This window comes from Aquarana catesbeiana, linkage group LG03, assembly GCF_042186555.1.
Source record: "Aquarana catesbeiana isolate 2022-GZ linkage group LG03, ASM4218655v1, whole genome shotgun sequence".
Taxonomy (NCBI): domain Eukaryota; kingdom Metazoa; phylum Chordata; class Amphibia; order Anura; family Ranidae; genus Aquarana; species Aquarana catesbeiana.
The window spans coordinates 152,442,963-152,456,947 of record NC_133326.1 but is presented as its reverse complement, the minus strand read 5'-3'; the positions used below and the strand labels follow the sequence as shown (position 1 = coordinate 152,456,947).

At 43.5% G+C, this 13,985-nt stretch overlaps 1 protein-coding gene across 2 annotated transcripts in view; it reads right to left on the bottom strand.

The window, feature by feature from the left end:
• The window catches only part of LOC141134483 (uncharacterized), a 167,896-nt gene that overhangs the window by 129,099 nt on the left and 24,812 nt on the right, over nt 1–13,985 (bottom strand). For both annotated transcript variants that reach the window (XM_073624007.1, XM_073624005.1), the window contains exon 5: nt 4,508–4,697. In XM_073624007.1, coding sequence (XP_073480108.1) covers nt 4,508–4,697 — 190 coding nt within the window. The remainder of the gene's footprint in view (nt 1–4,507; nt 4,698–13,985) is intronic.

Below are 13,985 nucleotides of genomic sequence, written 5' to 3'. Positions count from 1 at the left end.
ATGAACAAGAAAGAGAAGTACTTTCAGCCAACTGGAAAAGGAGGGATGATTTTGATGCATCTGAAGTCACGTATTGCGCAAGCACACTTTGAAAGTACAGTCACTTTTTCCAGAGATTCACAGCTATTTTATACGGATTGCTAGAGAGATGTCAATGCAAAGTCACAAAGTGACATTCAAGTGCAGGGGTGCAGAGAGTGGTGAAGCAGTGCGGAAAAATGAAGACATATTGCATTTTTCCACACCACTGCCTAGCAGCTGACAGCTGTGTGTTAGTGCAAATGGGACACACAGAACACCATTGTTTTCTGTGTGCACTTGCAGAGGATTTCTTATGCAGAAAAATCTAGCTCTCCACCAGGTGTAAACAGGCCCTTTAAGGCTCAATTCACCATTCTATAAAAAATAATAAATGCACATATTTTTGCAGGAAAAAAAATGTGCATTTATTATTTATTGCACAGGAGCCTGCAGAGCATTGCACCTGTGAACACCGGATCATGGATACAATGTCAGGCTCCTGAAGATATGTCCTGGGGCTTTCTGCCCATACCTCTATATGGGCTTTCTGTTAGAAAGCTGAAGGACATGTCAGTGGACTATGAGGGCACTCATCAGTGTCCTCGCAGCCCATTGAGAATTTCATACCACCTGCTATGGTGGTTTCTCATTCACATATTCCTGTGAAAGAATGATGCAGCTGTGTGCCCTGCACAGATGTGCCACTTTCAAATGCAGCAGGGGGTATGGGGAGAAGAACTCCCACTCACTGTCACATGGAGGGGAGGAGATCAGATGTGCAGGAAGAGGTGCTGGAGCATGTTACATCTTAGCATGCTCTTAACATTTAACATGCCCCAAAAAGGTAAACTTATTCTTTAAAAAGAGTGCCTATAACTAACCATAAAAAGTGAATAGGATTATCTAACAACTAAAAAATACATAACATATCTAAAACAGATCAAACTAAAAATTAAAATATATATGATAGTATTTAACTGTATAGAAGATCAGTTATACATTTTATATGCACATGTAACAAAAAACAAAAATTATGTGTAGCGCTAAAAGTTCAACAAAATGTCCAACAAATGACAGGGATGTCAAGAAACATATAGAAAAAGTCCTCCGTATAAATAAGATTAAAAAATATCAGTGACTTTGTGTGAAGAACATAGCAAATGTGTGACATCTGAGGTGGACACAGAGGAGACACACCACCACCAACTGTAAGGAGGCTTACCAGATGACGTGGACCCAAGGGGGCATACGTCCGACTGGATCAAGTCAGGCTTCGGTGGTGGATAGTGATGGATGTTCCAGGATAATGATGAAAGTGGAAGTCCGAGAACCAACCGGACGCTGATGGGTCCCTCTCACCATGTGTTCATCTCTAGAGATGCCCCCTTGGGTCCACGTCATCTGGTAAGCCTCCTTACAGTTGGTGGTAGTGTGTCTCCTCTGTGTCCACCTCAGATGTCACACATTTGCTATGTTCTTCACACGAAGTCACTGATAATTTTGAATCTTATTTATATGGAGGATTTTTTCTATATGTTTCTTGACATCCCTGTCATTTGTTGGACATTTTGTTGAACTTTTAGCGCTACACATCATTTTTATTTTTTGTTACATGTGTATATCTTTTTGGTTATGTTAGCTGCTTATTGTTACCCTCTTTTCTTGGCTGCACAGAATTTCTTGTTACCCCATACATTTTATATGGAAGATAGTAGAAAAACTCAAATTAACCTCCTTCTCAGAAAAGGCATTACATCAACATTATGGTTATGACTAAGGGCTTATAGGCTGAAACGCGTCAACTGACTTAATCTGCGTTTGTTCACTGTGGCTATTCAATAAAATTAAGAAATTTTAAGAGCAACAACTGGGGTGTGGATCATTCTTTCCACATTACATCAACATTGCCGTGGTCAAAATTCAGAATTATCAGCCCTAACAAAATGACAGGAATGACTTGACTGAAAAAATATACTTTTTATTAACAGGATCAAAGGCTATAGACCACTGAATGCTAGACAGCCTGAATTATACTGTGCACTCTACATAATCTGCCTTCTGCAGTTATATGGGCAATGCAATTGCATTTATGTATACAGTGGGGACAGAAAGTATATGCTGTGACACTCATATATTTAACTCAGGTGCTGTCCATTTCTTCTGATCATCATTGAGATGGTTCTACACCTTTATTTGAGTCCAGCTGTGTGTTGATTATACTGGTTGGACTTGATTAGGAAAGCAACACACCTGTCTATATAAGACCTTACAGCTCACAGTGCATGTCAGAGCAAATGAGAATCATGAGGTCAAAGTAACTGCCTGAAGAGCTCAGAGACAAAATTGTGGCAAGGCACAGATCTGGTCAAGGTTACAAAAATATTTCTGCTGCACTTAAGGTTCCTAAGAGCACAGTGGCCTCCATAATCCTTAAATGGAAGACATTTGGGATGACCAGAACCCTTCCTAGAGCTGGCCGTCCGACCAAACTGAGCTATCGGGGGAGAAGAGCCTTGGTGAGAGAGGTAAAGAAGAACCCAAAGATCACTGTGGCTGAGCTCCAGAGATGCAGTCGGGAGATGGGAGAAAGTTGTAGAAAGTCAACCATCACTGCAGCCCTCCACTAGTCAGGGCTTTATGGCAGAGTGGCCCGACGGAAGCCTCTCCTCAGTGCAAGACACATAAAAGCCCGCATGGAGTTTGCTAAAAAAACACCTGAAGGACTCCAAGATTGTGAGAAATAAGATTCTCTGGTCTGATGAGACCAAGCAAGAACTTTTTGGCCTTAATTCTTAGTGGTATGTGTGGAGAAAACCAGGCACTGCTCATCACCTGTCCAATACAGTCCCAACAGTGAAGTATGGTGGTGGCAGCATCATGCTGTGGGGGTGTTTTTCAGCTGCAGGGACAGGACGACTGGTTGCAATCGAGGGAAAGATGAATGCAGCCAAGTACAGGGATATCCTGGATGAAAACCTTCTCCAGAGTGCTCAGAACCTCAGACTGGGCCGAAGGTTTACCTTCCAACAAGACAATGACCCTAAGCACACAGCTAAAATAACGAAGGAGTGGCTTCACAACAACTCCATGACTGTTCTTGAATGGCCCAGCCAGAGCCCTGACTTAAACCCAATTGAGCATCTCTGGAGAGACCTAAAAATGGCTGTCCACCAACGTTTACCATCCAACCTGATAGAACTGGAGAGGATCTGCAAGGAGGAATGGCAGAGGATCCCCAAATCCAGGTGTGAAAAACTTGTTGCATCTTTCCCAAAAAGACTCATGGCTGTATTAGATCAAAAGGGTGCTTCTACTAAATACTGAGCAAAGGGTCTGAATACTTAGGACCATGTGATATTTTAGTTTTTCTTTTTTAATAAATCTGCAAAAATGTCAACAATTCTGTGTTCTTCTGTCAATATTGGGTATTGTGTGTACATTAATGAGCAAAAAAAATGAACTTAAATGATTTTAGCAAATGGCTGCAATATAACAAAGAGTGAAAAATGTAAGGGGGTCTGAATACTTTTCGTCCCCACTGTATATCCTATGCTGTTTCGCTAGTTATTTGTTTATGGTTATGTTTCCACTCTGTTGTCATTGTTTGTGCACTGGTGCGCAGTAATGTTGGAACAGGAAGGGGCCATCCCCAAACTGCTCCCACAAAGTGAGCATGAAATTGTCCAAAATGTCTTGGTATGCTGACGCCTTAAGAGTTCCCTTTACTGGAAATAAGGGGCAAGCCCAACCCCTGAAAAACAACCCCACACCATAATCCCCCATCCACCAAATGATTTGGACCAGTGCACAAAGCAAGGTCTATAAAGACATGGATGAGCGAGTTTGGCATCCCAATACTTTTGGTAATATAGTGTATCATCTACCGAAGGGGTGTCAAACTCAATTTTATTGTGGGAAGCATCAGCAATATACTCAAAGGGCTGGTTGTATCTGTAAGACTATGTATCCAATCAGATACATAGGAGTACTCAGAAGTATACAGCTTACAGAGTGCAGATTTCAGTAGTGTGCTGCATACAGAGTGCAGGGTCGAGGAGTGCACTACATAAAGGAGTGCAGGGTTTAGGGATGCGCTACGTACAGAGTGCAGAGCTCTGATGAGTGCTACATAAAGAGTGTAGAGTTCAGGGCTGTGCTGTGTACAGAGTGCAGGGTTGAGGAGTAAACTACATACAGAATGTAGGGTTTAGGGTGTGCTATGCCAGCCCCCAGGAAGCTTCCTCACATCTCACCTACCCGGCCCGACTCCAGTACTTCCAGGCAGTGTAGGCTGCTCCACCTCTCTCTCTCAATTGCCAAGAGATACTTGGTCAGCATCTGTCCCCACTGTGCCCCGCTGTGAGTGCGTGCAGGGTAAGGACCTGTAAGAGCCACGAGCCACAGAGGAAAGCTGTCCTTGTAAACACAGATGGCTTCTGTGTTTACAGTGAAGCCCTTAACAGATTAGTTTTCCTATATGTATTACCTTATTTGAGTTCAAATGCAACTTCGTAAGGTGTGCAAGGGTTGGCAGAGTCTTCATGCTTCTAATTTTGTTGTAGGACAATATCAAAGTGGTTAGTTGGCTGCATGTCTTAAACACATCCATATCAAAAACTGCATTGAAGCTGAGGTCTAGAACTAGGAGATTAGGCAACGCTCTGAGGCCAGGAACACTAGATAAAATAGAAATTAAAAAAACGTACATAGGTTAGGATCATTCTAGCAGTTTAGTATAAATTACCATATAACTAAAGCAAGATTAACCTAGCAAAAAGGAGAATAAGTGATGAATAGTATCAACAGTAATGAAAAATCCCACAGTAGTTCCTCTGCAGTCAAAAGTCAATAAACATCTCAGAGTGCACTGTGTGTGTGTGTGTGTGTATATATATATATATATATATATATATATATATATACACACACACACACACACACAGGCTCGGTTACTGTAAGAATATTTGAAAATGTGACACAGAATTTGCATTTAGGGTTAATGCTAGGTTCAGAACTATAATTTTTGAGTGGAGAAAGCTGTGTTTTTGGCTTTCTCCAGCATTTGTAGTTCTGGGTCAGAACAGTCAATCCTGTGTCAGGGTTTTGCTAGATGCCTGCAACCTGGCTGACTACACAGGTGTGCAGGGTCATTATATACTTAGGTCTGAGGATAGCTCAGAGCTCCCAGTTTGGAGACCACTCCCAGTATGGGAGATGAAAGGTCTCACCCAGGGTCAGGGGGCCTCAGCCAGAAGCCATGAGACAGAGGTCTCATCGAGGGGTCAGAGCGCCCAGACAGGAGAGAGCAGGTCTCAGTTCCAGGTGTCAGATCAGCTCCTATCGGGGGTGTCAGGAAAACCCAAATCCATAGGCCAGAGGTTGGCTGTGCAGCAGGGCACTGTAACTAAAGGCTAGAGAGCCAAGTGTTCCAGGAGAGCTGGACAACACAGTCAAAGACACTGGTAAGAGGAGCAGCAGTGCTGCCAACAAGCGAGCCAGGTGACTCAGTATTTTTGTTTGTGTGGGAGAAACCCCTGTGTGGGCAACTTATATACATGTGAATTTTCCATTTATTGAATAAAAGTGGGCTGCCATGCCCTAAAATACAGTTTTGGACTGGCACAACCCATTGCAAATACACATACTGCTTGAGTTTAATCGCCCCCAATCTCACAATTTATACAGTATACTCATGGGTAGGGATGAGCTCCGGCGTGTTCGCATGGCGCACGTGCCGAGCCCGCCAGGAAGTCGGCACGGCGCAGCGCTAATCACAAGCAGTGAGACATTTCCCGATGTGCGGCTGCAGAGATCGGGAAATGTCTCCCTGCCTGTGATTAGCGCTGCGCCGTGCCGACTTCCTGGCGGGCTCGGCACGTGCGCCATGCGAACACGCCGGAGCTCATCCTTACTCATGGGCGTCCGCAGAACTTTTTTCAGGGGGGCATCATTTTAAAGTCACTCATGCCCCGCCCCTTTTTGATAATGTTGTGAAGGGGAGGGGCTTAGTCATTATCACATAAAGCGTGATAACCCTCCCCCCTTCCACTGCCACATTTTTTTTTGGGGGGGGGTGTACCTGGTTTTGCAGTGGCCAAGATGTGGGAACTGTTGTTGAAGCCTCTGCTAGTTTACCAGTGGATGTGGTTGACCTGGTGTCAGTTTCTGCAATATTAAGCCCCAGCGTTGGTGTCAGTTTCTGCAATAATGACCGCCAGCATTGGTGTCAGTTTCTGTAATAATAATCCCCAGTATTGGTGTCAGTTTCTGCAATAATAACCACCAGTATTGGGGCAGTAGCTGCAATATTAGCCCCAGCATAGATGGTCAGTGGTGATATGCTAATTTAAAACCATGCAGCATGAAGGAGCTAATTAACACTGACATTGGCCACTAATTCAGCTCAAGGGGTTAATGAACACTGCCATTGATCTCTAAAGCCCCATACACAATATTAGATTTTCTGCAGGTTCTTGTCTTCAGATTTACGAAAACCATATAATATGAGATCAAACCTTAAGTGTTTCAATTTGTAGGCAATCAGGTAGGCCCTTTCACTACATGGTTTTGGTAAATCTGAAGACAAAAATCTGCAGAAAATCATATAGTGTGTATGGGGCTTAATGCCGTATTGGCCAGTGGCAGTGTTGATTACCCCTCTGTATTGCAGCAGGAATAGGTTAACACTGACACTGACCACTAATGCAGCACAATGGGGTTAATTAAATGCTATTGGCCACTAATGCATTAGAGATCAATGGCAGTGTTCATTAACGCCTTTTGCTGAATTAGTGGCTAGTGTCAGTACATTAACCTCTTCATGCTGCATATTACTGGCTAATGGCTTAATTAACCCCCAATCACAAAACCCACCACAGTTCCCAAGACATTAACCAGTCCTGTGCACTGGAAAAGATTCACTGCAACATATATTGTAATTCTCCTCTTTCTGCCATTGCTTACTTACCTAATTCCAACAACATGCACGCCCCTTGCGGTGCCTCTCTCTCTTCCTGTCCCGGCCTCTGAATGACATCATGTCAGAGGCGGGGACTAGAAATGATCTGTGGGCGGAGTTCACTTCTTCTGACAGAGAAGTGTAACTGATGTCTACTCAGCTGAGTGTAGAAGCGCAGGGAGCGTTCCAGCACTCGGCAAACTGCTGCAGCTCTGCACTTTAGGTCTGACTTGGGCAGTGATCTGTGATTGTGTACTGATGTGCATGTTTATCTGCCATCGGGCACAGTTTAGCCGGCACTGCCCACACTGTCACCTTGCCGATTCCAGGGGGGGGCACTTGACCCCCCCTTGTGGACACCCATGAGCATACTGTATGTATGTATATGTGAGATTATATATATATATATATATATATATATATATATATATATATATATACACACACAGTGGGGACAGAAAGTATTCAGACCCCCTTAAATTTTTCACTCTTTGTTATATTGCAGCCATTTGCTAAAATCGTTTAAGTTCATTTTTTTTCCTCATTAATGTACACACAGCACCCCATATTGACAGAAAAACACAGAATTGTTGACATTTTTGCAGGTTTATTAAAAAAGAAAAACTGAAATATCACATGGTCCTAAGTATTCGGACGCTTTGCTGTGACACTCATATATTTAACTCAGGTGCTGTCCATTTCTTCTGATCATCCTTAAGATGGTTCTACACCTTAATTTGAGTCCAGCTGTGTTTGATTATACTGATTGGACTTGATTAGGACAGCAACACACCTCTCTATATAAGACCTTACAGCTCACAGTGCATGTCAGAGCAAATGAGAATCATGAGGTCAAATGAACTGCCTGAAGAGCTCAGAGACAGAATTGTGGCAAGGCACAAATCTGGCCAAGGTTACTAAAAAAATGTCTGCTGCACTTAAGGTTCCTAAGAGCACAGTGGCCTCCATAATCCTTTAAATCCTTAAACCAGAACCCTTCCTAGAGCTGGCCGTCCGGCCAAACTGAGCTATTGGGGGAGAAGAGCCTAGGTGAGAGAGGTAAAGAAGAACCCAAAGATTACTGTGGCTGAGCTCCAGAGATGCAGTCGGGAGATGGGAGAAAGTTGTAGAAAGTCAACCATCACTGCAGCCCTTCACCAGTCGGGGCTTTATGGCAGAGTGGCCCGACGGAAGCCTCTCCTCAGTGCAAGACACATGAAAGCCCGCATAAAGTTTGCTAAAAAAACACCTGAAGGACTCCAAGATTGTGAGAAATAAGATTCTTTGGTCTGATGAGACCAGGATAGAACTTTTTGGCCTTAATTCTAAGCGGTATGTGTGGAGAAAACCAGGCACTGCTCATCACCTGTCCAATACAGTCCCAACAGTGAAGCATGGTGGTGGCAGCATCATGCTGTGGGGGTGTTTTTCAGCTGCAGGGATAGGATGACTGGTTGCAATCAAGGGAAAGAAGAATGCCGCCAAGTACAGGGATATCCTGAATGAAAACTTTCTCCAGAGTGCTCAGAACCTCAGACTGGGCCGAAGGTTTACCTTCCAACATGACAATGACCCTAAGCACACAGCTAAAATAACAAAGGAGTGGCTTCACAACAACTCCGTGACTGTTCTTGAATGGCCCAGCCAGAGCCCTGACTTAAACCCAATTGAGCATCTCTGGAGAGACCTAAAAATGACTGTCCACCAACGTTTACCATCCAACCTGACAGAACTGGAGAGGATCTGCAAGGAGGAATGGCAGAGGATCCCCAAATCCAGGTGTGAAAAACTTGTTGCATCTTTCCCAAAATGACTCATGGCTGTATTAGATCAAAAGGGTGCTTCTACTAAATACCGAGCAAAGGGTCTGAATACTTAGGACCATGTGATATTTCAGTTTTTTTTTTTTTAATAAATCTTCAAAAATGTCAACAATTCTGTGTTTTTTGTCAATATGGGGTGCTGTGTGTACATTAATGAGGAAAAAATTAACTTAAATGATTTTAGCATATGGCTGCAATATAACAAAGAGTGAAAAATGTAAGGGGGTCTGAATACTTTTCGTCCCCACTGTATGTTATATATACACATATACATACATACATACACATATACACACACACACACACACACACACACACACACACACACACACACACACACACACACACTTGTGTAAATATTTTATTATGTCTTTTCATGTGACAACACTGAAGAAATGACACTTTGCTACAATGTAAAGTAGTGAGTGTACAGCTTGTGTAAATTTTCTGTTCCCTCAAAATAATTCAAGACACAGCCATTAACCACTTGACAACTGGGCACTTAAACCCCCTTCCTAACCAGACCAATTTTCAGCTTTCGGTGCTCTCACATTTTGAATGACAATTACTCAGTCATGCAACACTGTACCCATATGAAATTTTTGTCCTTTTTTTCACACAAATAGAGCTTTCTTTTGGTGGTATTTAATCACCATTGTGTTTTTTATTTTTTGCGCTATAAAAGAAAAAAAGACTGAAAATTCAGTAAAAGAATGAAATTTTCTTTGTTTCTGTTATAAAATTTAGCAAATTAGTCATTTTTCTTCATAAATTTTGGCCACAATTTATACTGCTACATATCTTTGGTAAAAATAAGTACAAATTGGTGTATATTATTTGGTCTTTGTGAGAGTTAGTTATAGAGTCCAAAAGCTATGGTGCCAATATTTGAAAATTGATCACACCTGAATTACTGACGGCCTATCTATATTCTTGGGACCCTAACATGCCAGAAAAGTACAAATACCCCCCAAATGACCCCTTTTTGGAAAGGAGACATTCCAAGGTATTTAGAAAGATGCATGGTGAGCTTTTTGAAGTTATCATTTTTCATTTTTTTTCCCACAATTCTTTGCAAAATCAAGATTTTTTTTTTTCTTTTTTTTTTTTTCCACAAAATTGTCATATTAGCAGGTTATTTCTCACACCGCATATGTAAACCACAAATTACACCCCAAAACACATTCTGCTATTACTCCTGAGTATGGCGATACCACATGTGTGAGACTTTTACACAGCGTGGTCACATTTTAGGCCCAACATGCAGGGAGCACCTGCAGGCATTCTGGAGCACCCAGGCCAATTCTGACATTTCTCTCCTACATGTAAAAATCATCATTTATTTGCTAGAAAATTACATAGAACCCCAAAACATTATATATGTTTTTTTTAGCAAAGACCCTAGAGAATACAATGGCAGTTGTTGCAACTTTTTATCTCGCACGGTATTTGCTCAGCAATTTTTTGAACGCTTTTTTTTTTGGGGAAAATGGCGAATGGGAATGGCGCCAAACTTCGCCACTTAAAAATCCCCATAGGCAACGCTTTAAAATTTTTTACTGGTTACATGTTTTGAGTTACAGAGGAGGTCTAGGACTAAAATGATTGCTCTCGCTCTAACGTTCGCACCGATACCTCACATGTGTGGTTTGAACACCGTTTTCATATGTGGGCGGGACTTACGTGTGCATTCACTTCTGCATGCGAGCACATGGACAGGGGCGCTTTAAAAAAAAATTTTTTTCTTTTTATTGTTCATTTTACTTTATTTATTTTAGTTTGACACTTTTTTCCAAAAAAAAAAAAAATTTTTTTGATCACTTTTATTCCTATTACAAGGAATATAAACATCCCTTGTAATAGGAATTTGGCATGACAGGTCCTCTTTACAGTTAGATATGGGGTCAATAAGACCCCACATCTCACCTCTAGGTTGGGAAGCCTGAAATAAATAAAAAAAAACGATCCTGGCTTCAATCGTAGCGGTGAGTCGGTAGAAGCACCGGAGGGCGGCGGGAAGGGGCGGTGTCCCCTCTCGCCTCCCATAAGAACGATCAAGCAGTGGAACAGCCGCTATGATCATTCTTATGGTGTAGGGAATCACCGGCTGAAAAAGCTGATATCTGAATGATGCCTGTAGCTGTACCCATCATTCAGATATCCCCGCACAAAGTCAAGGACATCATATGACGGCGGCGGGAAGTGGTTAAAACACATTTTTTTTTTAACACAAAGTTGTCTATTTATACAATATTTCTAACACATAGCATGTACATACCAAAAATGACACCCCAAAATAGATTCTCCTACTCCTGAGTACGGCAATACCACATGTGTGAGACTTCCACAGCCTGGCCACATACAGAGGCCGAGTATGGCAGAGTATGGCAGAGTATGGCAGAGTATGGCAGAGTATGGCAGAGTATGGCAGGGTATGGCTGGGTATGGCTGCGCATGGCTGGGTATGGCTGCGCATGGCTGGGTATGGCTGCGCATGGCTGGGTATTGCAGGGTATCGCTGAGTATGACTAGGTATGGCTGGGTATTGCAGAGTATGGCTGGGTATTGCTGGTTATGACGGAGTAGTGCAGAGTAGTGCAGAGTAGTGCAGGGTATTGCAGGGTATTGCAGGGTATTGCGGGGTATTGCGGGGTATTGCGGGGTATTGCAGAGTATTTAGGGATATTGCAGAGTATTGCAGGGCATTAGAGTATGGAGGGATGGCTGAGCATGAATGGATGGATGTGACTGTATTTGTCACTAAGCAGCGCTGTGGGCACTACACATCCAGCCCACAGCGCTGCTACCATCCGATCCCTCGCCCTCTCTTTCCACACTGTACTGATCGGTACAGAGAGGGGAGGGAGCGATCACATGGTAAACAGCCGCGATCAGCGGCCGTTTACCGTGATGCGCCAGGTCCTCTGGACCCGGCGGTCACAGATGTTCTCAGGTGCGCGCCCCAGGGGGCGCGCGAGAGCAGGATTCTGGGAGGACATCCATGGACGCCCATCCAGAATAAGCCGACCGCGCTGTAGCCTTCTTTCGGCTATGGCCCGGTCGGCATGTGGTTAATGTCTAAACCGCTGGCAACAAAAGTGAGTACACCCCTAATTGGGGCCAAAGTGTTAATATTTTGTGAAGCCACCATTATTTTCCAGCACTGCCTTAACCCTCTTGGGCATGGAGTTCACCAAAACTTCACAGGTTGCCACTGGAGTCCTCTTCCACTCCTCCATGATGACATCACGGAGTTGGTGGATGTTAGAGACCTTGCGCTCCTCCACCTTCCTCCTCCGTTTGAGGATTCCCCACAGATGCTCAATAGGGTTTAGGTCTGGAGACATGCTTGGCCAGTAGGGATGAGCCGAACATCCCCCGGTTCCGTTCGCAGCAGAACATGCGAACAGGCAAAAAATTTGTTCAAACCCGTGAACACCGTTAAAGTCTATGGGGCACGAACATGAAAAATCAAAAGTGCTAATTTTAAAGGCTTATATGCAAGTTATTGTCAAAAAAGTGTTTGGGGACCTGGGTCCTGTCCCAGGGGGCATGTATCAATGCAAAAAAAAGTTTTAAAAACAGACATTTTTTTGGGAGCAGCGATTTTAATAATGCTTAAAGTGAAACAATAAAAGTGAAATATTCCTTTAAACGTACCTGGGGGGTGTCTATAGTATGCCTGTAAAGTAGTGCATGTTTCCCGTGTTTACAACAGTCCCTGCACAAAATGACATTTCTAAAGGAAAAAAAGTCATTTAAAAGTACTTGCGGCTATAATGAATCATCGGTCCCGGAAATACACATAAAAGTCATTGAAAAAAACGGCATGGGATCCCCCCAGTCCATTACCTGGCCCTTTGGGACTGGTATGAATATTAAGGGGAACCCTGAACCAAAATTTAAAAAAAAAATGTTGTGGGGGTACCCCTAAAAATCCATACCAGACCCTTATCTGAGGACGCAACCTGGCAGGTCGCAGGAAAAGGAGGGGGGACGATAGAGCGCCCCCCCTCCTGGACTGTACCAGGCCACATGCCCTCAACATGGGGAAGGTGTTTTGGGGTAGCCCCCCAAAGGACCTTGTCCCCATGTTGATGAGGACAAGGGTCTCATCCCCACAACCCTTGCCCGGTGGTTGTGGGGGTCTGCGGGCAGGGGGCTTATCGGAATCTGGAAGACCCCTTTAACAAGGGGCCCCAGAGATCCCGGCCTCCCCGCTGTGTGAAATGGTAATGGGGTACAAATGTACCTCTACCATTTCACAAAAAAAGTGTGAAAATGGTAAAAATGACATGACACAGCTTGGGACAAGTCCTTTATTAAAAAATAAAAAAATTAAAAATGTCCCACAAAGTCTTCTTCTTCTTCTCTTGCTTTGACGACAGACTGAAAAAAAAAAAAAACCTGCAGGCCGACACTGATCTGCCTCCATGGGAGGCACCCGCCGTAATGACCTCTTAATCTTAATGTCCTCTTAAGTGACATTTCTTTTATAACTGAGGGTGGGGCCATGCGGTGACGTCCCCGGGTGACCCCGCCCCCTCTGATGCACGGGGACATCCCTATGGCTTCTCCGTAGCGTCAGAGGGGGGCGGGGTCACTCGTTTTATTTTTGCATTGATACATGTCCCCTGGGACAGGACCCAGGTCCCAAACACTTTTTATGACAATACCATGCATATAAGCCTTTAATGTGTGTGTGTGTATTTTATATATATATATATATATATATATATATATATTTTATTTATATATCCATCCAGGTCTACTAGCACTCAGCCCCTTTAAGGGAGAAAGAAAACTTCTAAGACTGCTAATGTAGAGCAACAGGTCCTGACTATCTATCTTACATCTTTATGGGTATCATACGCCCTCCATTGATTGGATGAAGATAGTGGGAAATGTAGTTTCTCTGAATGGTAGTGGTATTGCTCCAATGCCGGAAAAAACACTACAGTTCCCAGGAAACCATGGTATGAGAGGAAGGAGTGGAGAGATTCATTGTGCACTGCCCCGGAAGGTTTGAGGTAGTTGGTGCCAAGACGGGAAAGAGTACAGACATCGAGGTTAATGTGTTCAGCTGACTGTGGTCTCTGCTAGGAGTGCCACCTGTGCAGTAGTACTGCCAGCGATGAGAGAACGTTGCCACACCTGCTACCCATCTGTTCCAGTATACTCCA